A 24,364-nucleotide genomic window follows, 5' to 3' on the forward strand; every position below is an offset into this window, starting at 1 on the left:
CTGAACAGCTGCACCCGAGGTGTTTTGCACACTTTTCATATTTGCTTACGGGGTTTTGAAGAACGGGAGGAATGATCAGGTTGGTGTCATTTTTATGCACGCCACTGCGAGCAGCATAAGACATTTAGTGGGAGGTTTTTTTTTCTCTCTCTCTCTCTCTCTCTCTCTCTCTCTCTCTCTCTCTCTCTCTCTCTCTCTCTCTCTCTTCATGTTGCTTAGCAACGCACAGTTAGGTGACTCGCATTTTTAGCATTTGACACCACTGATGTGAAACATGATGAATGCAGCTTTGACAGAGTCTCACACGAGCCTTTAAAATGCTGAAAGAAGCATGTTCTCGCTATTCTTAAGGGGCCTTTGTGTCTATCATTGTTTTACTTGAATATACAGCATGTGCACCAATCAGCTGCAACATTATGACCACAGACAGGTGAAGTGAAGAAGAATGATTATCTCTTTTGTGTGTATATATATATATATATATATGGTGGAGGCTCGGGAGTGAAAGCCGGAAGGTGTCGTTCAATCCAACAGACAAGCGACTGTCGCTTATAAGGAAAAAAAATCTGGTTCTGACAGAAAGATGCATCACAGTGTGTTATGTATGTGGGTGCAAAAAAGGGGGATTTCCCAATAATAGGCAGGTGGTCAGAGATTTTAGTGCATCTTAACGTATTTTGAGTGCCATATTTCATGTTGAGATTTACGACATCAACTCGATTCTGCTCGCATAAAAAAACTTGATCTCAGTGTTACTTCCTGGTAAACAAAAGGTCTAATAAATTCACTGGAATATTTTGAAACTCAAAACACTGCAAGAGAAACTCAGGCAAGGACGTTTTAGACACTAAGTTGCTTCATGTCTGCTTAACTTCTGCTTAGTCATCAGTGCTGTGGCACATTCACCGACTGTGATGCTCTTTTTCCACCTCAGACCTACTCTGTGTTTTAGAGTCTGAAAGAGCTCACTGTTTGAGTGCCAGCTCCTCCTCTAAGAGTCAGACACACTAGAAGTGTGTGTGTGTGTGTGTGTGTGTGTGTGTGTGTGTGTGTGTGTGTGTGTGTGTGTGTGTGTGTGTGTGTGTGTGTGTGTGTGTATGTGTGTGTGCTAAGCTCAGGATTTTAAGACTACAGTATGACCTTCTCAGTCTGATGATGTCAGGTCGTACAGTTAACTCAATGAACACTGTTTTTACTCAAAAATTTAGCTGTTTATATCACAAGGCTAAAAAAAACAAAATAAATAGAACATATTTTAATCCAAAGTAACACTGGTTAAAGTACATTAAAAATTGATGAGTCAGAGAAGGATACAGGGTCCAGTGGCAGGATCAACTCAGGCCGCACCGTGTGTCGCAAACGTATCGTTTTCATGACATCAACATGGGCAATAATCATATTACAAAAGACTCACTAGACTGCGATTAATTATCGTTCATGCACTGTGCATTCACGCTCTGCAAATTTACTGTGGAAGAAAAGTGAGATTAATCATGATTAATTGACAAAAGTTGTGTTAATAACACATTTTTAATAAAGGTCTAATTGGCAGCCCTATTCATTTCATGCCTGATGGCCACAGAGTAAAAGTCAAAAGCATAATAAAATTAGGGAAAAACTAATAAAAAGAATAAAGTTGAAAAATTGTTCCGCTTCTAAAATGCTGAAAGTGGAAACTGTCAATGCATGAGATGAGAAAAAAAAGTAGTACAGTAGGAGTTGGTGTGAATTAAGGGGAAAAAGAAAGAGCAATGTTATTTGAAATAAAATAAATATCAAATAACATTATCGACTTATTTGTAGTTAACATGAGTCGGATCATTATTGTGATACATACTGCATGTCCATCTGATATCAGGCAGCCCTATAATCCCCATAAGTAAAGATAAGCCTGTTCTTCTTCTTGAACACAACTAACTTAAGTAACTTTTATTGCATTTTACCTTCGTGGTTCAGAAAGATTCAGGATTTGATGAGAAAAGCTGAAAATGTTGCAGGAATCAGATTTTTTTTTTTTTGAACTGTTTGCCTGAAACATCCAAACATTGCCTCAAGTGATCTGCTGAACATCGTGAGTTAACAGTGTCTTTTGCCAAATCTGCATTCACTGTGTTTTTACTGTGGCTAAAATCCACATATAATATATTACTCAGTTTGATTTATGTTTATCTTTATGTATTTCACTTCAACTGATAAATACGAACACACACAGATACACAGGTGTTGTTGACGTCCAACGTGACACTGCTTTATCTGGGATACACAATAAATATCAATCCAGAAAATGAATCCGGGCAATTGTGACCCCTCAACCCAAGTGACCCCTAATAGATGGACCATAACCCGAAGCATTGCTGTGCTGAGTGCTTATATTTGTGGTTTGAACAGCTTTTACAATGTCAATCTTATTGATTCATATATTAGTTAGTTTAATGAAGATAATACATGAAAAATATTTCTTGGAGCCTCTTCCTGGCATGAAAAATGTTCGGGGGCTTCTTTCAATTCATTGAATTCTGATGTTTTCAGAGCCTTTTTGCGACATCTGTTTAAACTAAAATAACAAGATGGCAAAGGGGTGAACAAATTAGCAAAATATAATGGATGCGGATGCAATATCTTTATTTATTGCATTTCATTTTAACGTTGACTTTCCTTCACCAAAACGCAATGTTTTCAATTTCACCCTTAAGGTTGTCGGACGTCTGTCTGTGGAATGCACAATCGAACATCCTGGGATTAATTTCAATAAAAAAAATCCCTGAAAATCTGAAAAAAATAAATCCTGGTTTTACTCACTCTTTGTGCCACGCTGTGGGACCGCTCCAAATCGTGTTCAACTCGCTTCACAAATGCCGCGATTTACATCCAAGTCCTCTGTCTATTTACAGCAGCTTCACTTTGGACTGGGTAGCAGTGTGGCAGCTTGACGGAGGGACTGGCAGGATGCTGCGAGAACAACGAGACATCTCTGCTGCCGGCCCAGCTGCTCCCATCGAGCAGCTGACCTGCCCTGGAGGACGCTGGTGTACAGCGACGGCAGCAGGAACAGATGTAAACCACATCTGCTGACGGAGGATTACACCATTAGCAGAGAGGTGGAGGTGAAGTAGAGGAGGAATGATAATGTGCTTCAGATGAAGAGCAGTGTTAAGCAGCCAGCACGTAGTCGGGAGTTGAATGAGCTCCAGAAATTGCCCTCACAGAACACTTTCCAGCTGGGCAACTGTCTCAGACCTAAGTTGTCGAAAAAAGACAATCCTGACATTCAGACTCTTCTCTCGGCTTTGAGGGTTTGAACTTCTCTCTCACAGCTCCTCATTTCTAACAAACAAACAAAAAAACTATTTCTGGAACAGTTCTCGCAAACGAGCGAGTGAAACTGCTGTGAAAGTTTTCTAACAAAGATATTCAGAAAAAATTCACAGTGATCCCGCTCTTCTGTTTGAAACACTTCTGATATCCAACACATGAAATTGGTTAAAGCTCTTTCGTTTAACCAGAAATTATTCCTCAGTGGCTGTTTGGTTTACGGTCATGAACCGGGAAATTATTGTTATTATGACCCTCGGTCTTGTCTTTTCATTCAGTGTATCACACACCAATAACCATCACTTCTTGCCCAGAAAAATTATTTTAAGGCATCTAAGAAAGAGATAGAAAAAACAGGCAGGCGATTGGTCCCTTTGAAACAACCATCTCCTCATTGGATTCATCAGCTGCCGAAAGCCAGTTTAACATATTACCTGGTCCCCTCTCTTCTCCATTCACAAAGCCGCCCTGTGAGTGTTTTAGAAGTCAAGCTCTGCTTCTTTCAATGAACTGATTGAGTAGAAATTCTATTTGTCAACAAAATTAATCCAGATGATTTATTCATTAGTCACTTGTAAATAGAGCACAAGTCATCTCAGCAATGATAACTGAGCAGTGGTTTTAAAGCAGCTAAAAGAAGAAGGGCACCCTTTTGCTGTTGTTATTTCTTTGGGTTTTATACTGTTATTACATTTCAGTCTAGAGAGAAACTTAAGATGTTTTTCTGTTTTGTTTTGTTTGGGTCAATTTTCCTGGTCTGGAGATAATAAAATTGTTGTTTTGAAATTGAGTACTGTACATTGTAATACATGGATGGATACCTGGTGGTAAGGGTCGCAACACTGAGCAGACATTGTTCCTCCGTGACGACCAGGGACTACTACAATCCCACCTTTATGGAAACAGACATGTAGCAGACACACCTGGCAACTGCCTGTAAAATAGTAACAGCGACAGCACCAAAGCTCTTTCATATAATCATGAAACACCACACATTACTATACATCCGTGTGTCCGTCCATCCATCCATCCATCCATCCATCCATCCATCCATCCATCCATCCATCCATCCTCTTTCTCTTTGTTTTCCAATCATAAGGATGAAAATGTGATCTCCCACCTGCTCCCACTGGAAGACGGGCATCTTGCATGGCAGCATTCACCACTGTTTAGTGGATGGGTGAATATGACGAACAATATAAAGCGCTTTAGTTTTGCTGACACATTGAAATAAGCACCGAAGGTCACAATGGCAATACTGAGAGCAAACAATTCCACACATCCCTCGCATCTTCCTCCAAATCTTTTGGGGTGGACTCTAAGCCACTTCTATACCAAACCAGAGATATAATCTCTGCAGCAGGTCCTGGGTAGACTTCTCTTCCTCCAAGTTAGAGGGGATCTTTATCAGATGCCCCAACCACCTCACCTGTCTCCTCTCAATGCAGAGGAGTGGCAGCTCCACTTTGAGTCTCTCCTGAGCTCCTCACTTTATCACAAAGAGAAAGGCTCACCATCGTCTGAGGAAACTCAATGCTTGATATATCAAACTATACTGTATTGTATAGTCGACGTGCATTTAATTTAAACAAGCGGGGGAAAAAATCCAGTATTTATCTCTAAATATGTCAATCAACCTGAGACTATAGAACAAGTTTTTAAAGACTCAGCAATATTTGATTGTTTTGATGGTATGTTACGCATTCCTATGCTATGCTTATGGTATGAGGACTGGAGACACCAGTGTACATAAGCACACCCTGCCTAGAAAGTCCATCCATTCATACATCTTCTGGAGTGCTTTATCCAACTTAGAGTCCCAGGATGCTGGATTCCAGGTGATTATAGTGGAAGGCAGGGGGCACAGCGTACAGGTCATCAATTACCCTAAAAAGATATGTTTTTAGACTTGACTGAAGCTGAAATACCTGGAGAAAAAAACCCAAGCAAGCACAGGCTGAACATGCAAACCCCACATGGAAACCCCGGGAACTCAGAAGCGAACCGGGGATTTCTCACAATGCCACCCGCCACATCACCACGCGGCTCCTTAGACTGTTTTTACTTCATATTAAATTAACTTAGCTCTATCAGACATTATTAAATCTGTTGAGCAGCTCGAGTTTAAAGAGCAAGTGCATCTCACTTACTGCTGTTTGTGGTTCAGCTCAGCCTCCTTGTTCACCAGGTCCTGCTTGAGGTTGGCTAGCATTTCCACGGAGACGTCCACCTGCCGAGAAAGCTCTGTGGCCTTGTCCTCCAGGTCTTGTTTCTCCTGGCTCAGCCGCTCGCTGTCCAGCTTGGCCCGCTCCAGCTCGGAGCTCTTCCTCTCCAGCTCTGCCTGAAGACGGCCCACACGAGCCGCTATTTTCTGTTCCACCTACAAAACAACCACAATCATGAGCTAAATGGTATTTTATTACTTTAAAAAAAAAAAAAAAAACATAACTAAACTTGCACAAGAGACGGTTCTCTCTGGAACAGTAAATAACACATTAACCAACAAAGAATTGTCTGAAAACATGTGATGTTTGATATCCATGTCTAAAAGCAATCACTTGGACAAAATGTCCTTATCTGAATGTGAAAACACTTTTTTCCTGCACATTTCTGCAATGAAATGTGATTCACGTCAACACCCTCATCATAAACCTGTGAATCTGCCAGATCAGATATTTTTGTAATAGTGGTCTAGAAGTTAATTAAATGTTTTCAGTGTAGAAGCCTAATTGGAAATGTGACCGCTGACTCTACGATTCCAGAGTTTACATCATGAATCACTGACATGACGGTGGAAGGTGAAATGAAATCACAAATATACACTGAATTGGCTTCAACGCAAGAATAATGCTGCTCAAGTGATTAGTAAGAATCAGTGTGGTGTTGAAATAAGCTCATTTAACATTCCCACTGTTGCTGAGCTGACGATGCTCATCAAGTAAAGTATTGCCGGTCGTTTTCTTACAACCTAAAGACAAATGCAGATGTTCATTTCCTTGAGTCCTTCTAGAGTCTAAAAAAACTGTCACCAGAATTCAGGGCTCCCCAGAGTCAAAAACAACATAAATATTTGGCAAATCAAGACGTTTGTGCATCTGTTAACTCCAGTGAAACTATTTACCTCCTCAGACAGCTTCTCCAGCCGCTCGTCCAGCTCCAACCTTTCAAACGCCCGAGCCTTCAGTCTGGCCAGGCCTTCCTCGTAGGCTGCTTCCACAGCACTGGCAGCTACATTTGCTGCCACAGCTACAGCTGTACTGGGGTTTCCATGAGGACTCGGGTCTGTGGATGTCATGGCTTTCTTCATGAAAATCTCCCCCAGGGGAAACTCCACATTAGGAATATACCGTGCTGCAGAGTTGGAGTTAGCCGGGGTCAGACTCAGGTCATCGGCACAAGGAAGCTCGCGGCAGGGGAAGCGGCGCTCCTTCAGAGCTGAGGGTCGGAGTGGCTCAAAGGGGTCGTTATTGTTGGCAGGCGTGAGGAGAGCCCCCTCGGCCACTAGGGGCAGCAGAGCAGCGGCGTCACACACACTGTTGGACTTCGAGAGGACGTAGAGGGTCTCGTACGTGTGGTTGTACTCCAGGTGAGCGCGCAACGACGACAGGCTTCGGAAGCGCTTGTGCTCCCCGCAGCGAGGACAGCGGTAAGGCAGGTCCAGAGAGGCCATTCCGTGCAGTAACTGCCGGAGGAGAGGAGGGGGCGCTCACGCAGCGCGACGGCGGCGCCAGTGTCGGGGCACGGAGGGTGAGCACCTGACAGATCCTCTCATGGTGAGAAGGGGACGGCTAGGGCAAGTCAGCAGGAGCGAGAGATCCCCTGAGGCGTGGAGCTGCGAAGTCAGTCATATGACCACACTGAGAAGCAACATCATTTCACTTCATCGCCATGGCGTCCAGGCCTCAGGTCCTGGAGAGATGGACACAACATAAGTTAGGTTTAAAGGGATTTGGACAAGTGTAGTTTTGACATTAGGCAAACTGAAAACAAAAGTGTTTAGATTGTTGAATTATTAATATCAAATTTGAGTTCATTAAAAGTATGACAATTATGTTGCAAGCTTTGATCATTTATTAGTCATGGCTAGTGTAAAAGAACCAGAAGAAGAACATCTCACAAGAATGTTATTTCCAATTTTCTGTGACACATATATAAACCACTAACTAGAGACACAGGTATCAAAAACTTTGCCTGATGAACCCCAAAATAAGCACTGTATTCATAAATTGCCTTTAAAGTCACAATATGACTAATTTGTGTTTGATAAACAATAAGCAGAATAAACAAGAGTCACAATTTCATCTTAAATAGAATTTCCTAATGTGCTGCTGGAAAATGTCCCAAAGTCAGTAAGTTGTCAATCCTGCTCCAGCCCATTCAGTGTTGCAGTACAACTGTGAACCACAAGATGGTGTATTGAGTCACTCAAAGAGGCAACAGACAAAAAAAGTTGACGCAACATTGGTGTAATCTCTGAGTTATACTGCACAGTGGTGTCGTCTATGTGATGAGCAGCTACACACACTTTACCTACTGGAGCTAATCTGAACTACTGCATCTGGATGTTAAATCAAATATAAAGTGTAATTGCAATGTGAAACAATGCAATTTGCTAATGGCAAAAGTTTCAGTTTAAAAAATATATAAATTCCTCTTCCCTTTCTGCCACCACTTGCTATGCAAATAGAAACACAGCCTTAATCTTTGAGTGGCAAAACGTTGCAACCAATAGTGTTGCTAACTAACCAATCAGCCGCCATATCGCAAACTACATGCTGATTCAATCACCAACAAACTGCAGGCAAAACGAAGTGAGAAGGCAATGCTGATGATTTTATAAATATACATCAGTCCACAACGTCCAACAACAGTGACATCTATACCGTATTCATATGAGCGTGAGGCTCCCTGTGTCTTCATATCCAGTAGTCAGAGAAACATAATGCTCCACTGTAAGTGTGGTGTGTGGTCTCATTTCAAATTTGGTCTGGACCAAATGTGCACTTTGGGCCACGATAACCAGTGTGAAATTGTCACCCTCAAAAAAGCTCTAAGTGGATTTAATAAAGTCTGCTGCAAAATGTTTTTATATGGTAGTTTTCAGTCCTCTCAGTGTTTTAATCTAATTTGTTGAATATTTAATGTAGCTTTTTGAGTGTTTGTTTTAAAGGCAGGAGTGTTTACTTAAGGGTGAGTGCCTGTCTGTTTATATTAACGTTTTCCAATTATGTGCATCATAATATTTGCTGTGACTACTTTTACTGTCAATTCAAAAAAGTATTAATTACAATTTTCTGGGAAAAAATAGTTCTCATCATCTGCAATAGTAAATAGCATATAAGCATTACTGTGAGCAAGAAACTTGAAATTTACTGGATATGAGCACACTGCAATGTACTTGAGATCAAGGTCAACTTTAAAAGAATTCATTAATAGTGAGTCAAATTGCAATCGCAATATCTGTTGGAAAAGATTCTATTTTGATCTGCTCAGGTTTAGCAACTACTGGCAAAAAAACATGCCCTCTTAATCATAAAGTATAGAAATTGCTTTGACAAAAAGCAGCGACAACAAACAGACCAAACAACACAAAGCTAAGCTGACTAAATCAAAATATACCAAAGCCAGAGCAGCAAGATAACGAAAATATAATCTCTTCATCTTCAACAGTATACCGCCCCATTCAGTTGAGGGTCGTGGGGCATAAACATGTAAAGAGTAGAGCGTAAACATTACAGAGTTCCTGAAAAGAATAACTGAATAAAAAAATACACTATTAAGAAATCAAAAGAAGGAAAATTAAATTCAAGCCTATTGAAGTGGATCTTAAAAAGTGACGTCAAAAACGTCTTGGAAATCTCCATTTTCAGCTTCTACCCACAAAATCGCCCAAAACAAAGTCCAGGTACTTCCTAAAATATTGCCCAAATTATTGCATAAATACATTTTCTTTGAACCTGTTAATGACACCACAGAAAAATGATGTTTGTCTGTTGAAGAATCCAGACAAACGATCACACAGCTCAGTTTTACTCATATCTTCACAGTCCTTTACAGAGCAGAGACCGCAGCCTCGTCTACCTCCACTCTCCGAGTAGGATTAACGAGCTGCAAGTTTAGTGGTCAAGAAATATGAAACCTTTACTATGCTAAGGGTTAAAAAGCAAACTCCCACACAGTACCCTGAAGTACTCAGAGGAAGACGTGGGGAGGAGTAGAGAAAATGGAAATGGATCCATTAGTGAGAGTGCTTGTTAGTGCCAATGTCCTTTTCCTGGCTTAAGTCGAAGAGGTCAGACTGGATAATGTTAAGTCCTTTACAAAGGGATCTGGTAACCCACCTCCAGGAAGAAAAAAGTGCTATCTTTTATCTGAGTCACGTGCTCAACGTGCAGCCTTCTGCAACTGGCCTCGAGGTTAGAGAGACGGACTCGTGATCGGAAGTTTGCGGGCTCCATCCTCACAGCTGAGAGGTCGCCACTGTTGCTCCCTGAGTGAGACCCTTGACCCTCATCAGCTTCTGGTGGCGTCGCAATGTGACCGACCACATTCTAAGCAAAGCATCCCAATAAATTGCACTCATAAAAATATTGTCTTGAAGAATCACTATACTGTATATGCGACTTACATGTGAGCACACTGCATTGTGTTTCATCAAATAATCTTTTATATTTAACATTGCGGTGAGATGAAAATTCAGCATTACAGCCTCTATTGATTACTCTGTACCAGGTTCCCTACAGATCCATGTTCTCATTAAGTCAGTCTCAGGCACTAGTGCACTGACAGTGAATACCTGAACAGTAGATCTCTGAGCGCTGAACACATGGAAAAAGTGCCTTTAGCAGGGTGAGGGATCGTCATGGTACTCCTGATGCAAAACACCGAAAACAGAACCACGCTAACATTGTGGCACGCTGACAAAAGGTTTAAAGATTCTGAATATTCCGCAGGCACTATTTTTTCTTATATTATTCAGTTAAGAATGTGATTTGAGCTTTTGTGTATAGTTATAGTATAAGGGAAAAGTCCCGATAGAACCGATCCTGTTATTGCAACAATAAATTGAAGCAGACAACTAACGTTCAGGCAGATGCAGTAAAAGAGTCCAGAAGCTCTTTTCAGATGCAAAAGAGAGGAGATAGTAAAAAGGCAGAGTGATTTGTATCTGTATATCACTGTTACAAGTTGGCTCATAAGGCTCAACTAAACATTTGGTTTAATGTCGACATGCCAATAAACACACTATTCAGATTATTTCAAAGGCGCCACGTGTAAAATGTTGTGTTATATACTTAGACCTCGTTCTCCCATTTCGAGCATCTATGGTAGCACTGTCAAACATAAAGTCCATGCTCCAGATTGGACCATCAGACAGGTTTTGGTCTGACATAGGGTTAGATTATAAGGCAAAGAGAAAATTCTCATTGAAAGTAAATCCTATTAAATTTCATGCGTATGTCTCGTACGTAACATCACCGCGTAATGCCTCATGCACGGGGTTGATTCATGTTAGACGTATCAACATCACATTGCAAAGTAGTATGAACATAATGTCATATTATTGCATAGCTAAGTGTTTGGATTTTTTATTTTTTTTAAACTGTGATCAACTTCACAAGTAGTAGTTTAAAAAAACAAACTTGCAGAGCTTGGCTGCTGTACAACACAGTTTCCACCAAATAGTATGTCCACATGGTCTGCATAACTACTGCAGCTGATGTAGTGGAGCATGCACGGTCTGCATTTCATGATGGGCCCATTTGGACTCGTACAGCTGAGTAGGGACTGGAGCTCGAAGCAGAACAGACTCTCGGAATTTGTCCCCCCACCATCAGCAGCAGTTATTAATGAGCGAGGCGGTAGGCACCACGGGTGTAATCGCAAATCACAGATGCAGACTGTTCCTCACAGTGGGCTCATACACTGGAAATCCCCAGAAGTCACGGAGACTGTTATTAGACGTCTGGTGAGGCTGGATCAGGGAGTGTACTGGCAAGTTGTGCCCACTTATTAAAGAAAGAGGATTTTACAGACATAGTCACTACACTGCAGACAGCAGGCATGCCCATCTGCTAGAAATTACTCAGTGAGGCATTGAAATAGCCAGGAAATAGAAGGAAGTGAGGCTGTTCGGTGGCCACATGTCACATCCTGCCACTGAGGCTCCACTGAAACATTCCTGAGGACTGCTACGAATGCTTTATTGAGAGGAGCACAGGCTGCTCGGCATACAAGTACAGAAAACTCAAGATTTCTTGGAAGATTTTAAACAAGAACGCAAAGAGCGATAGAGAATTAAAACAAAAACATAGTCCTTTCTTTGATCTGATAGAGCAATTTTAAAACAAATTTGACAACTAATCTGACAAACAACCATAAGTCATTATTCTTACAAGCCTGGTGATCCAAACGGCCTCCACCATTCAGAGAGTTTCCCTCGGACACCCACTTGACAGACTGTGTGGCCGCACAGTCATCAGATCTACAAGTGGTGATATAAAACTGAATAGAAGCAGGGAAAATGCTCAATGAGTCATTCTTTTTCCTGCGCCGATCACATGCACATCACTACAATCTCATGTTTTGTGCAAACAGCCGGAATTCTACATGCAAACACTAATGGATCCAACACACCAATCCCCAATCTACAGAGATCCCTTTCTGTTTCAGCAAAAATAGACTTATGATAAACTATAATATGATAACTTGTTGTTTTACTTTAAGTGTTCGAGACTAATGCGATTATCCGGAGCGTCAATGTTATCCAAATAATGTCTTTCAAAGACATCTTTCTTGGAAACAATAACCATCTCATTTTCATTGTTTTCCAAACCCGTGCGCATTTCCAGACGGTCAGACAGGGCAATAAAATCAGTCCAGACATAGACCTACAACAAACCGAGCGAGGGCTTCAGATTGACTGCAGTTCTGTACAACAAGGTCATGAGTGAAAGTGATGTTATCTGGGCTAAATGGCTCTTTATCTATTGCTGTTTATATCCAGGCAGTAACCTGAAATCAAGGGTGGGTGTGTCGGGGGCGTTTAAAGTGACGGCCTGTCAGCACTTCTACAGTCTGTTTTCATCACAACATGAACAGTTTCTGACATGAGGTTGGAGGCCGAATGTGGAGCGATTCAAAAGGAAAGGGACAGAAAAGATAAATTGAGGTGATCTTAAAGTACAAAATGAGAAGTGTGAAAACCTGAAAAAGTAAAGAAAACCAAAGAATCTGATTAATAAAAAAGTTGTTTGGCAAATATAAAAATGTCTGATTGCCAGGAGCAGAAAACAATCATGGTTCAGTGAATAATTCCGGATTTGTGAACATTTCAGCTATAACAGTGACAGTGTTTAGTAAGTTACTGGACCGGAGAAATCAGTTACAGTTACTCTTCTTCATAAGCAAAATTGTAGCTGAGTTACTTTGCTTGGTACTGCAAAATGAGAGTGACCAGGTGTTTAGGAAAGTAGGTTTTGTGTTACGCTGAAATACCTCCATGTTTCTTTTTATGGTTATATTGCTTTAGTGTTGCTCTCACACGCTCCCTGAGCTGTCAGCACTTAGTGGGTCAGACTCATTAAGTTCAGCTGAAGTTAGATCAGTTCTTTCGGGGACTGAGCGTCTTTGCCTGATGGTGTCATGGTTACCACTCTCAATTCAGAGTCAAAATATTTCCGGTTCCAGTCAAGCTTGAGGGTCTTTCAATGTGGAGTTGACATTTTTTTTCCCCTCACAGTCCAAAAACATGTAATTCTCAAAAGCCATTAGGTGCGAATGTGAGTGTGTGTGATTGTCTCTCTCACTGTCTTTGTCCTGTAATGGATTGGCAACCTATCCAGAACGTACCCAGGGTCAGCTGGGATCAGGTCCAAACATACGTTGGATAAAGTGGTAAAGAAGATATGTGAACTGATGAATGATACTAAGAACTATTCACAAAAAGAAGAAGAGAGAACCTCTACAATGAGGAGAGACTTAATATAGAACTGCTCCACCTTCAAATTGAGAGCAGCCAGTAAAGGAGGTTCATCCAGAGTCATTACGTACTTTATATCCGGGAGGTATTATATCTCTCGGCTTTGTATGGCAGCAGATATAGGGTGGATCCCATCTTCATGAATGTAATAATATACAGAATAATATACAGAAATCCACAGGCAGTTCAGGACAGTAGGTGTATTACCTACTGTTGAGTCTCTAGTGCACATGTACTGTATAAGGACACACACGAGCAAACACAATTCACAAATTTCCACTGATGGTGGCAGCAACGTCTCAAGAAGTACAGCAAAGCGTGAACACAGGCAGCACCTTCAAAATGACAGTAATCTGTGCGTGGGCGAAAGGCACACCATAAAGAGCTTTGAAAATCACTGTATGAATGCACTCCATTTCCCATCTGATTACATACACCAACAAGTACTAATCAAGCATGAATAGGCTCTAAATAATGCTTTTCAGGTAGCCTAGACATATATTCATAACTGGCTGATATGTAGTCAGTGGCATTACTAATGTACTTCATGTGCATTCCGTCTTTAGGTTTCAAAGTTGAAGGTAATGTCACACAGCTGGAAATTCTTCTAACAATAAAGTCAATATAAACAGGTTTCTCAAGCAGCTCTTATCAACGGAGGTTTGAGTATCACAGTGATACTGGAAATTCAAGTGTAATTTGAATACCCATGAGTACAGGGCGCACGTGCTATTCTTTCTGCTTCCCTGAAGATTATTCTTATACATATTTCCCTGCACTACACCGCCCTCTAGTGTCCACAGGTAATGTGACAGTAACAAAGGCTGTGAGTAGGAGCGACGTTATATTAATTGCTACCATTACTTTTGTATTACAATAGTAATTTGACCCTGGAAGTCAATGTTCTACTCCACTATAATAATACTAAAGAAGAAAGAAAAAAATATTATTTATATTTAGGATTTCCATATGAATGTTTGTGTTGAATTTGGATCGAGGGGTCCGTTTCTTCATTTAACTCAAACAAAGAACTTGGATGATGGAAATGAAAAATGACACACTGGTGAAAACAAACTTAATAAGGTATTTAAGTTTATGACTGTTTTGTTATGCACCAATTTAACTATAAAAGTTGAAACTTTTTTTTCCACCTGAAGCAATTAAAAACATTGATAAATGGCAACCAATCGAAATTTAAATTATGGAAATATCTTTTATGGGGTATTTGAGATGTGTAAATATTAGTTATGAGACGGGTTGACAGAAAATAAAAATCATATCAGTGCATCTGTTATGTGTAGGTGAGACAGCTGAGGCTGCTTGCAGCACAATCCTTAAACTCTGCACCACATGAATAAAACATTAGCTGGCTCCAAAGCAACACAGATTACATGGCTCAGCTCTGAAGGATGAACACCAAATGTTCAAACTGGCCTGACTTTGTTAATAGTTTAATAAAATAAATCACCACTGAAAAGCAAAGTGTCACTCTGTTTGACACAGTCTTTGTTCAGCAGACCGTCTCTGGAGCTCTATCACACAGTCACCCAGGTGAGATTTATTTCTGTGTGCCTGTGCTCTCTGATAAAGATTTGTTTTGCTCGGAGGTGTGAGGAGGGGAGTTACTCAGGGTGTATCACAACCATCATGCCAGTCCTCTGCACAGCTTTCAGCCAGAGATGCTGCAGCACTAAACTCCACTGCCAGATAGCGGCACGCTACAGTACAGAATACCAGAGGTGCCAAGCTTTTATGAGAGGTGTGACACGAGCATCGTCCCACGCTTTAACAACGGAGCTGTTATCCCTGCTGGCATTCCTCATGTAGAAGAGGTGACCCTCCCACTGTCACTTCATTATTTTACCATGACAAACCTTATTATCCAAGAAAGCAAACTGATAACACCATGACAAAATGATGACAGCTTGCTCTGCATGCAAACCAATAGTATCCAGCACTTTGAACCCCAAAGACAGCACGGTTTCAGACAGAGAGCTGACATGAGTGAGAAGCCTTCAGAGCTCTGGACAGGCCACCTTACAGACTCCTTTAGAGGAGAGGCTTCCCTCCGCTTTCTGGGCTACATATCCGTGTCGAAGTGTGTTAGCCCTGAGTAAGCCACGGGAGTCCAATGACATGACAGTCACACAGCCTCGGGCCGCACACCTGACAGCAAAGGGCAAAGCCAGTCCTCACAATGAAGGAAATTCAGTGCATCCACTATTATGCTGACGGACACCCTTTTGAGGACACTTCCAACCCTGTGTGAAGGTATTACTCAGACACGCCTTTGAACATGTGGTAATATATACTCAAACTCATCCCGCAATCTTTTTTTTTTATAAATATGTATATTCAAGATTGAGACTCAAGAGATTCAAGGTCACATGGAAACATTCACACCTCTGACCAATGTAACACGCCTTAATAATTTATTCTATATCAGTTTAGATTGGCCATATTATGCAAAATTCACTTTCTAATGGTTTGCCAACAGTTATATGCGTCCCCATACCTGGGAATGACGCCCCAGAAGTGAAGAAAATCTGTCATCTCTCTCCCTGGCTTGTTTAAATTTTTATAATGTGTGTGCTCCAATGAGTGAATCAGAATTTAAACCCTCTATAGTACCATCGGGGGTTTAGCCAATCCCAATCAGCGTAGGCTCCTCCCTTTGACCATCCCACAATCAGGCAGCTCTGCTCTGGCACGTGGAACCACGAGAGGAAGTACTTCCTCCTCCTCCCAAGATGGGCATGTCTGGGCAGAGCCAGTCCAGCTCACAGTGACACAGCAGATTCTGAATGCAGCTCATATGATCCAATATTCAAATGTTGTAAAATCAAGTAAAAGCTGGATTTGGGGCAATAAACTTTGAATATAATGTTTTTTGGACCAATGAGACTTGAAATCTGTGTAACATGACCTCTTTAAACAAGTAGCGATTTATAACAATTATATATGTATCGCTCTTTGAGAAAACAGTCCACATCAGGCTCAGGTCATAGTAATTCTTTCATCTGACAAAGTTTGAATTGAGACACTGCTTGAGAGCGTGATTAGTCTTGACAAGCCGCCCAGCCTTGTCAGTTGGTCCTTGTGCGCGAAAGGAACAGAGGTATAACCCGTAACTGCTGCTCTGCTCAACTTCACCAAGAGTTATCTGAAGTTTCTGCAATGTGTTTGCTGTCAGGTCTGCAACTTTACTCTTCTGGTTCAGTCCTATCACTCAAATGTCAGACAGGCGTCTACAGCAGTAAGAAGAGGAAGGAAGAGAAAATCACAGTAAGGCCCTGCTTGGTGTCAACAGTAGCAACTCCCAGGGGAGCATGAGGAGCAATTTAGCAAACAAGAAGCTACATATTTAATTCTGACATCGGATTGAAGGAATAGAGAGAGACAGGTGACTGGCTCTAAATCAAATCTAATTCTACCTCGTAACTATCATCGTGTGGTTGCTGTATTTCACAACTATGTTGAAGTGCCACCAAATGACCACAAACACCTGTTATTGCAATTTGAATGAGCTCATCCTTAGAGCACACAAAATGATTGAGGGGTGAACTAACTAACAATTGCACCTTCCGGAATCCAGAAGCGCAAAGCTGAATGTAAAAATGCCTCTGATAAGTGATACAAACCCATCAGCAGCAGGATGCACTCAAATACAGCTGCTCAATTTGATTTAATACTGTTAAAGTATACAAAGAAGCCAATCAAATAGAACTTTTATACCACATAGAATTGAGGCGTTGACAAGATTATTCCCTGAAGTACCAACCGGCTGCAGATGTGTATTCTAACTATTCAATGATTACATTTTGTTTATATTTTCCTCAAAATAACAGACATATTCGAAGATTCATTAAAGGTCCCTTCGGCCCTCAGATACATAGACGGGAGTGCAGTCGTGCTCCATTATCCTGAAATATCAAGCTGCTGCTGTGAAAGACATCACATAATCGAATCACTCTAAATTCTATTATATTCCCAATCACAAAAGTTGTTAACTATGTCATCTAGCCATTGCTTTGGTAATACAAGGAAAAAAGAAGCCACTATGTATATTCATACCGGATGACATCTGTAGCCACTGAAGAAGCAACAATATTCACTGACCAACCAGAGTCTGAGTGCTGAAACTGCATGAACTACATCTCCATAAGTGCAGTGGCAGATGTGTGCCACTACAATTAAACTCAAGGATACAAAACTGCTGTTGTGCCTTTATTACACATTCCAGTTTTATTATTTACCCAGTACCACATAAGCCGAGTAAATCAAACTGAGTAAACTGGTCAATGATTTGGATGTTTTGATCAAAAATGACTCGACTTGAACTTAAGGAATAAATAAATACGAATTTGATTGCATTTTGAATGTTTCTCAGTTGATAATAATAAAAACTAACGTAACAGCCCGAAGTGTAAGTAAACTCATACTGAAGGCATGTTGTGTGTGTTTCTATATGTTCTAACAGTGATCCATTATTGGAAAGAAAATCACTGCTTGACAAAGAAAAAAAACCAAACACAGATGTGAAAAACTAATAGAACTTTGCATTAAACAAACTCAGTGAGAGTTAATCTAACTAAGGTCTTGAACTGTGGCTCTAACAAGGTTGGAGATTGATTCCAAAGAGGCGCTCTTGCCCACTCTGTTGTTGTCCAGATTAGATTTGCGCATGTGAAAGAAAAACATATTAAGATTTTTAATATTCATGTCTTTTCTGATGCCTTCTGTATTGATATGTTTATTAGAGTTTGTCTCACTGACAAAGTAACGTTTCAGCTGATCATATATCAAAGAGAGGGTCTGCAGCTCTTCTTAAAGACGATCTACGGGGGACTAAAGTTGATTAAGCGCTGCACTACAAGACCGGGACATTTGGACGGATTAACTGTACACTTTATGAGGGATTTGGGGCAGATTGCCAACATTTTATCCAGTTGGTAATCGGGTCTGAAGCTCGTGATGATTGTAGTTGGGCTGAAGGAAAAGAAAGACTTGAACAAATGTAAAGTGATGGACAGACCCATTCTCCCACTCACCACTGTCTCCTATTGATCCATACTGTTGTCCAGTGATACAATTACAGTTTGTCAGGCAATACATGCCAGGAGGATGTTGTTTAACACACTAACAATACTGGCCTCTTGCTGCAATCGTATATGGGCAAACCCTTATATTTATTTGTATGGATTCAGTGTTGAGCACGTACGAGAACTGAAGGCCTGCTAATACGTCTTGCAGTGTGTTTGTCGAGCTTCATCTAAGCCATTGCTGCCTTTGCAAACAGCAGTGCTTATTCAATCTACAAAGAAGCGCTCCAGTATCAAACCAGAGCACTTTTTAAGGGTCTCGTATCTTCTTAAACCACAAGTGAGCGTTGCACAGCAAACTTGTACATGAATGTCTTTGTGCTTGCGTAAACAAGTAAAGGTGCATAGCTTCCGTAGAGGACGTTTGAGTGAACTTATCAATAAAATGGTATTTATGACTTCTGGCCACATATTGACAGTCCCTGTATGCTCATTAATTCTCAGCCTGCACTGGCATAATATTCAAGTTGTAAGTAGAGGCGTGACAAAATAAGTGAAGATATGAAGGGGTCCTATTATGCAAAATGCACTTTCTAATGGTTTTCCAACAGTAATACACATCCCCATACATGGGAAGAATGCCCCAGAAGTGAAGAAAGTCTGTAATCTCTCTCCCTTTCTCTGTTTCAATTTTTAAAAAGCCAGCGAACCAGAAATCAAACTCTATATAGTGTCATCGGGGGGGTTAGCCAACCCCAATCAAGGTAGGCCCTCCCTTTGACCGTCCTACAATTAGGCAGCTCTGCTCTGGCACATGGCACCACGAGAGGAAGTACTTCCTCCTCTTCCCAAGATGGGCATGTGTGGGTGGAGACGGTCCAGGTCACACAGACACAGCAGATTCTGAATGTAGCTCCTATGATCCAGTATTCAAATGGATGAAGATCAAGGGAAAGCTGGATTTGGAGCTATAAACTTCAAAAACAACGTTTTGGGACCAACGAGACCCACGTGAAAATGTTAAAAAGATGTATAATATGACCCGTTTAACATTTCCTATTTCCACAGGGCCGACTCATGGTGCTGATGAACACAGATTAGATAACGTGTATGAGTAGCATAAAGTAAAAAATTGAGACTACACCATTATCTGATGACTTGGAAACTTTAAAACGTCAAGGACCTGATAAATATCACATGAGAGTAATTTCCTCATTAGTGTCAGCATCTCTTCACACTGTTGTTGGCAATCACAAGCTGTCAGAAAAGTTTATCTGCCCCAGGCCCGAATCATGAGCCTGATCCTTGATCTCAGAGTGACGGTTGGATGAACATAATTTACAGGCAGGCGCAACAATAACAGAACAGCCGGGAGATTCCTGAGCCAGCTGTGCGGAAACGCAGGCCTGTTATAAATGAAACGACTGCTCAGAGCAAGTCATAAATTAATAATTAGTAAGTAAGAACAAGTTGACAAGTTTGCATTAATGAAAAATATACACATTATGCACACAAGTGTGGGAAAACTACTCAACCAAAGAAAATAGGATATAAATGGGCCTAGAGACAATAGTTTATACATTTGCTATGGCCATCATATCCAAATAAAATGTGAGCCATTTCATACTGTTCATAATGATACTGATATAAATCGTCATCCGAATCGAATTTAATTAATAGTATTCTTAACTCATTGTCATTGCACTGATGTACCATGGAACAGAGTTACATAATATGAATGAAACTGCACATTATGCTGCATGACTTAACTTATGCAACAAGTACAGTTGTGAGCAGCTCCACTATCACAGAATTATGGCTGAAATCTGGATTTTTACTTTGTTATAACAGCTTTTCCACAGAATTGTAAGCTAGAGAAACAGAAAACTGGCCCACAGAGGGTCTTCAGCGTGGAGCAGCAATGGCGAGTGCTAACTGAGCCGGCGCCCGAGTCAGAAACAATGCTGGAGAAGCTATACGTCCACTTTTCCACGTCTGTATTTTATCTAATGAGCCATCCATCTTCTATATCTGCTCTGTCCACGTTAGGAATGCAAACGTTCAGCACAGCCAACACTGTGCAAAAGGCAGGGTACCTCCAGGACAGGCACGAGACTAACACAAGATGATATGAAAATATTGCATGTTGTTGGATTTTATGACACAGCCAGAGACAAAACCCACACAAGCACTGTGAAAATGCAAAATTCACAGTGATAGACCCTTAAATCTGAGCTTTGCTGCTAACTACTGCACACCCATGATGACCATATCCATGCAGGTGACACAAACACAAGGTTGATAACTTCAAATATGTTTTGGAGTTTGGGATGACACCCACGTAAATACTTTGACTTTCCCCTTATTTTTCCTAATTAATTCTCAAATAATTAAAAGACAAGGGATGAGGCGGCGTCCTCACGCTCAAAGTTTTTCCTGCTGGAACCCGCCCCGAAGCTGTCTGACACCCCCCCCCTCCCAGGGGAAACCTGACGGAAAACCAGTGGTTCAACTTATGACTATAGCCAGGTAACACTCTACTTTCACAGCAGAGAAACATTTCAGTGATGCTGAGTAAACGTCAAAGCTTTTTTTTTTTTTACTGATGTGCTTGTTTTGTATTGTGGGGTATTTTGTCACAATAAACAACAATGTTATTGCAGATACACTCTGAAGTATAATAACGCTCTCATAAACAGAGCAAAACCAACTAGGTACCTCTAAAAAGTTTCTGGCACACCTCAGCAGTTCTGTGACCCTGATCCCTAGTCCTATTAGCCCCTGCTGAATGAATCCTGAAATATTAAGAGGATGTTCAAACTTGCTCCATATGAGGAAAGAATCAAAACATCAATACCATGTAAATACCTGCAGGAGGCCTCAGTGTGAGCGACGACAGCACACACTGTGCATGAAGTGATAGATAGATAGATAGATAGATAGATAGATAGATAGATAGATAGATAGATAGATAGATAGATAGATAGATAGATAGATAGATAGATAGATAGATAGATAGATAGATAGATAGATAGATAGATAGATAGATAGATAGATAGATAGATACTATGCACAAATACCATGATCATACACACATAGGTTGTATTTTCCTAACGTCTACGATTAGTTTGCATTCCTGCCTCACAGGTGATCTTTACAAAGCCATCTGTCTGCAGTGACATTTACACACCAGCCACAAACTGCAGGTATATGCACGCTGTCACAAAATCTGTATTTGGGCCAGTGAACTAAGCTGCCTGACACGAGGTCTGCACACGGGGATGCAGAGTACACATGCATGTTGTATGTTGCTGCAGTACAGTCCCCCCCGCCCAACAAGGAGCTGATACTTCAGCAAACCAAACGCTATCGCCGTCTCTAATGTCTTCCTTTTTCAAGCATGACTGCTCCAACTTTTGTCACATCTGATTCACACTAACACTGCAGCACGGAGGTTAAGGTCCAGTGACTGTGGGCTCTCTCATGCACTGTAGTCAAATGACAGTTTACCAAACTCCAGCAGCCTGACAGTGAGTAGCTTGTGCAGCTGGGACCTAATAGGAGAGTTTGAGGAGTCACCTGGGAATACTCTGATTAGAGTGTGAATATTAATAAGTCAAAACTTCATCTGACACAGTAAAATCTATTCTGTGAATACTTAAAAGCTGACATGCAAACACTGAGGATGCACTTGCAGCTGCATGATGCAGCCTGTGTGTGTGTGTGTGTGTGTGTGTGTGTGTGTGTGTGTGTGTGTGTGTGTGTGTGTGTGTGTGTGTGTGTGTGTGTGTGTGTGTGTGTGTGTACAACAGATGTATCTTGCACGCGCCACACAACATGTAAATATTTCCCAGTACAGTAAAAGCGGGTCAAGTCCCCACACTTCCAGGCCAAAGTGTTGACGTGACAGTAAACACTGGCACGTCCCGCGTTCAAAAACAAAAACCCAGTGCTCTTCATATCTGCACCGCACATGGATCCGTCGCAGGCAGAGGATCATGTGGGTGTGGACGAGCAGCATCACCAGAAATCACCGCACGGCGATGGACGCCACCGGAACGACCCAAAACGCAGCACACGGGCCTGGTCTCCGGTTCATTCACACCGATGCCGACGGCGGCAGCTTTGCCCTGTCACGGGAAGGAGAGACAACCTGGCGTGTGCCCGCTTTTCTGCCGTTTATTTTCCCCCACCATAGCGGCGCTGCGCGGCTTCGGAGCCGGACCGGACTCTCCGACGCGGCACAAAACCGGAGCACGGCGGCGTCAATGAAGCGGGCAGCTGCAAACATGCGCTAGACACACACACACACATACACACACACACACACCGATGTGATCGCAGGAGAGAGAGAGAGAAAGAGAGAGAGAGGGTTAGAGCTGGGCTTTTTTTTTTTAAGATAGAAACACTCACCTCGTAATCTTCTTCCCATTTTCTTTTTTTCCGTTCGAGCCCTCAGTGACGTCACGCAGCCCCTCTCTGCAGCAGAGCAGAGCAGCAGGCCTGCAGAGGACGAGCACGAGGAGGAGGAGAAGGAGGAGGAGGAGAGAGGCAGATGAGACACACACTCTGAAAGAGAGAGAGAGAGAGAGAGCAGAATTGTTTAAAAAAAAAATAAAACACCCTCCATCCTCTGATCAGAAAGAGCACACCTGTGCTGACTGGAGGCTGTGCGGAAAACACTGATCACACCTCGTCAGATATGCAGCTCCATGCAACCAAGAGGCAGACAAACCCACAGATTCACACTGCATCTCATCCTGACCATGCAATTTGTCCCTACCCACTGCCTGTGTGCTTGGTGAATCAATTCATATTAAGTTTAAAAAATGTTGTGAGATGTCTTTCCTTCAGTCATAGTTTCTACTGTTTTGCATCTTGTCACCAATCCAGCAAACCGTTAATGTTCAGTCTGGAGAAAGAGGAAAAGGTGGATCTTGCAGTTCAGCTACCAGTTTGCAACATCAAAATATGAGGTTTAATGATCCAAGCTGAGAATTTGTTATTAACGACCATTTCCATCCATCTTCTACACACAACCTTGTTCAAGCTAGACTAGCAGGGTTGGTACATGTGACATGTTGTCAATCAGACTCTCACCTTTACACCTCGTTTTTGGACCATGAGAGGAAACCCGTGCACACGCAGGGAGAACATGCAAACTCCACACAGAAAGGTCGGGCTGGTATTTGAACCAAGACCCTCTCACTGTGAGGTGAGTGCATGAGCCGCTGCTCCTTCATCGCAACCCCTTCCCATTCCCAAAACTGATGTGAGCTCAAACGGACGGCACATGAAAACACATACAGATGAGGATTTGAAGTAAGTGAAAATAGACACACTGAGTGGAAGGAAAGGGGTGTGTGTGTGTGTGTGTGTGTGTGTGTGTGTTTTTAGACCAAAAAAAAGGTGAAAATTAGAAAAAAGAAAAGAAGAGCAGCTTGACTACAAGTGAAAGAGATGTCTGAAGCACAGAAAGTGTAGTGCAGCTGACAATGAATTACGTAACTCTGATAATGAAGCCGTTGTAGAGCAGCAACACGTCCTCCACCCGTTGGGAAAGTGACAGACAAATTTGGTCTGAAGAGCCCTCTATTACTTCTACACTCTGAATAAGTTCTAAAGCTTATTTTATTACGTTGACAGTAACATTGAAAGCTTTTTTATCTTTATGTGAATGCTGTACTTTGGCCTCTTCTGACAAAATAATTCACAAATATTTGTGTGTTTAATGTTCGTCTTGTTGAAAAACTCTCTCATCCTTTGGAGGCCTAAGAAGAAAATTGGTGGCTCTCCAACAAAGCGGTTCTTAAACTGTTTCCTCGTCGGAGTAATCATGCAGTGGCTTCAGTATGTTTGGACACTCGACTGTTGCTATGACAAGTGTAATGATATCACAAACAGTTGTGGCCGACAAACGTCAAAATATTATCCTGTGCAGCAGCCCACAGTTGTTTGAGAAATGGCCCCGGTCGCTCAATGAAAGTAATCTCCACAGTCCTCTTCATCCGAGCAGTGTTGAGCGGCG

General features: G+C 41.7%; 1 protein-coding gene across 1 annotated transcript; it reads right to left on the reverse strand.

Moving 5' to 3' along the window:
• Nucleotides 1-4,052: 4,052 nt before the first annotated feature.
• LOC308109845 (F-box only protein 41-like) lies at nucleotides 4,053-22,825 on the reverse strand. Its single transcript, XM_080463652.1, has 3 exons — nucleotides 22,750-22,825; nucleotides 6,434-7,221; nucleotides 4,053-5,692 (listed from the first exon to the last, which is right to left on the reverse strand). Exons 2-3 carry the CDS (start codon nucleotides 6,980-6,982, stop codon nucleotides 5,459-5,461), a joined length of 783 nt encoding a protein of 260 aa, XP_080319778.1. The 5' UTR covers nucleotides 6,983-7,221; nucleotides 22,750-22,825; the 3' UTR covers nucleotides 4,053-5,458.
• Nucleotides 22,826-24,364: the final 1,539 nt, after the last annotated feature.

Source organism: Lipophrys pholis, assembly GCF_963383615.2.
Source record: "Lipophrys pholis genome assembly, chromosome: 5".
In the NCBI taxonomy this organism is placed as follows: Eukaryota; Metazoa; Chordata; class Actinopteri; order Blenniiformes; family Blenniidae; genus Lipophrys; species Lipophrys pholis.

Coding starts and splice junctions, on each gene's coding strand:
- LOC308109845 (XM_080463652.1), bottom strand. CDS start 6,982: ATGGCCTCTCTGGACCTGCCTTACCGCTGTCCTCGCTGCGGGGAGCAC. Junction 5,693..6,433: donor TGGAGAAGCTGTCTGAGGAG/GTAAATAGTTTC, acceptor GTTGTTTTGTAG/GTGGAACAGAAAATAGCGGC.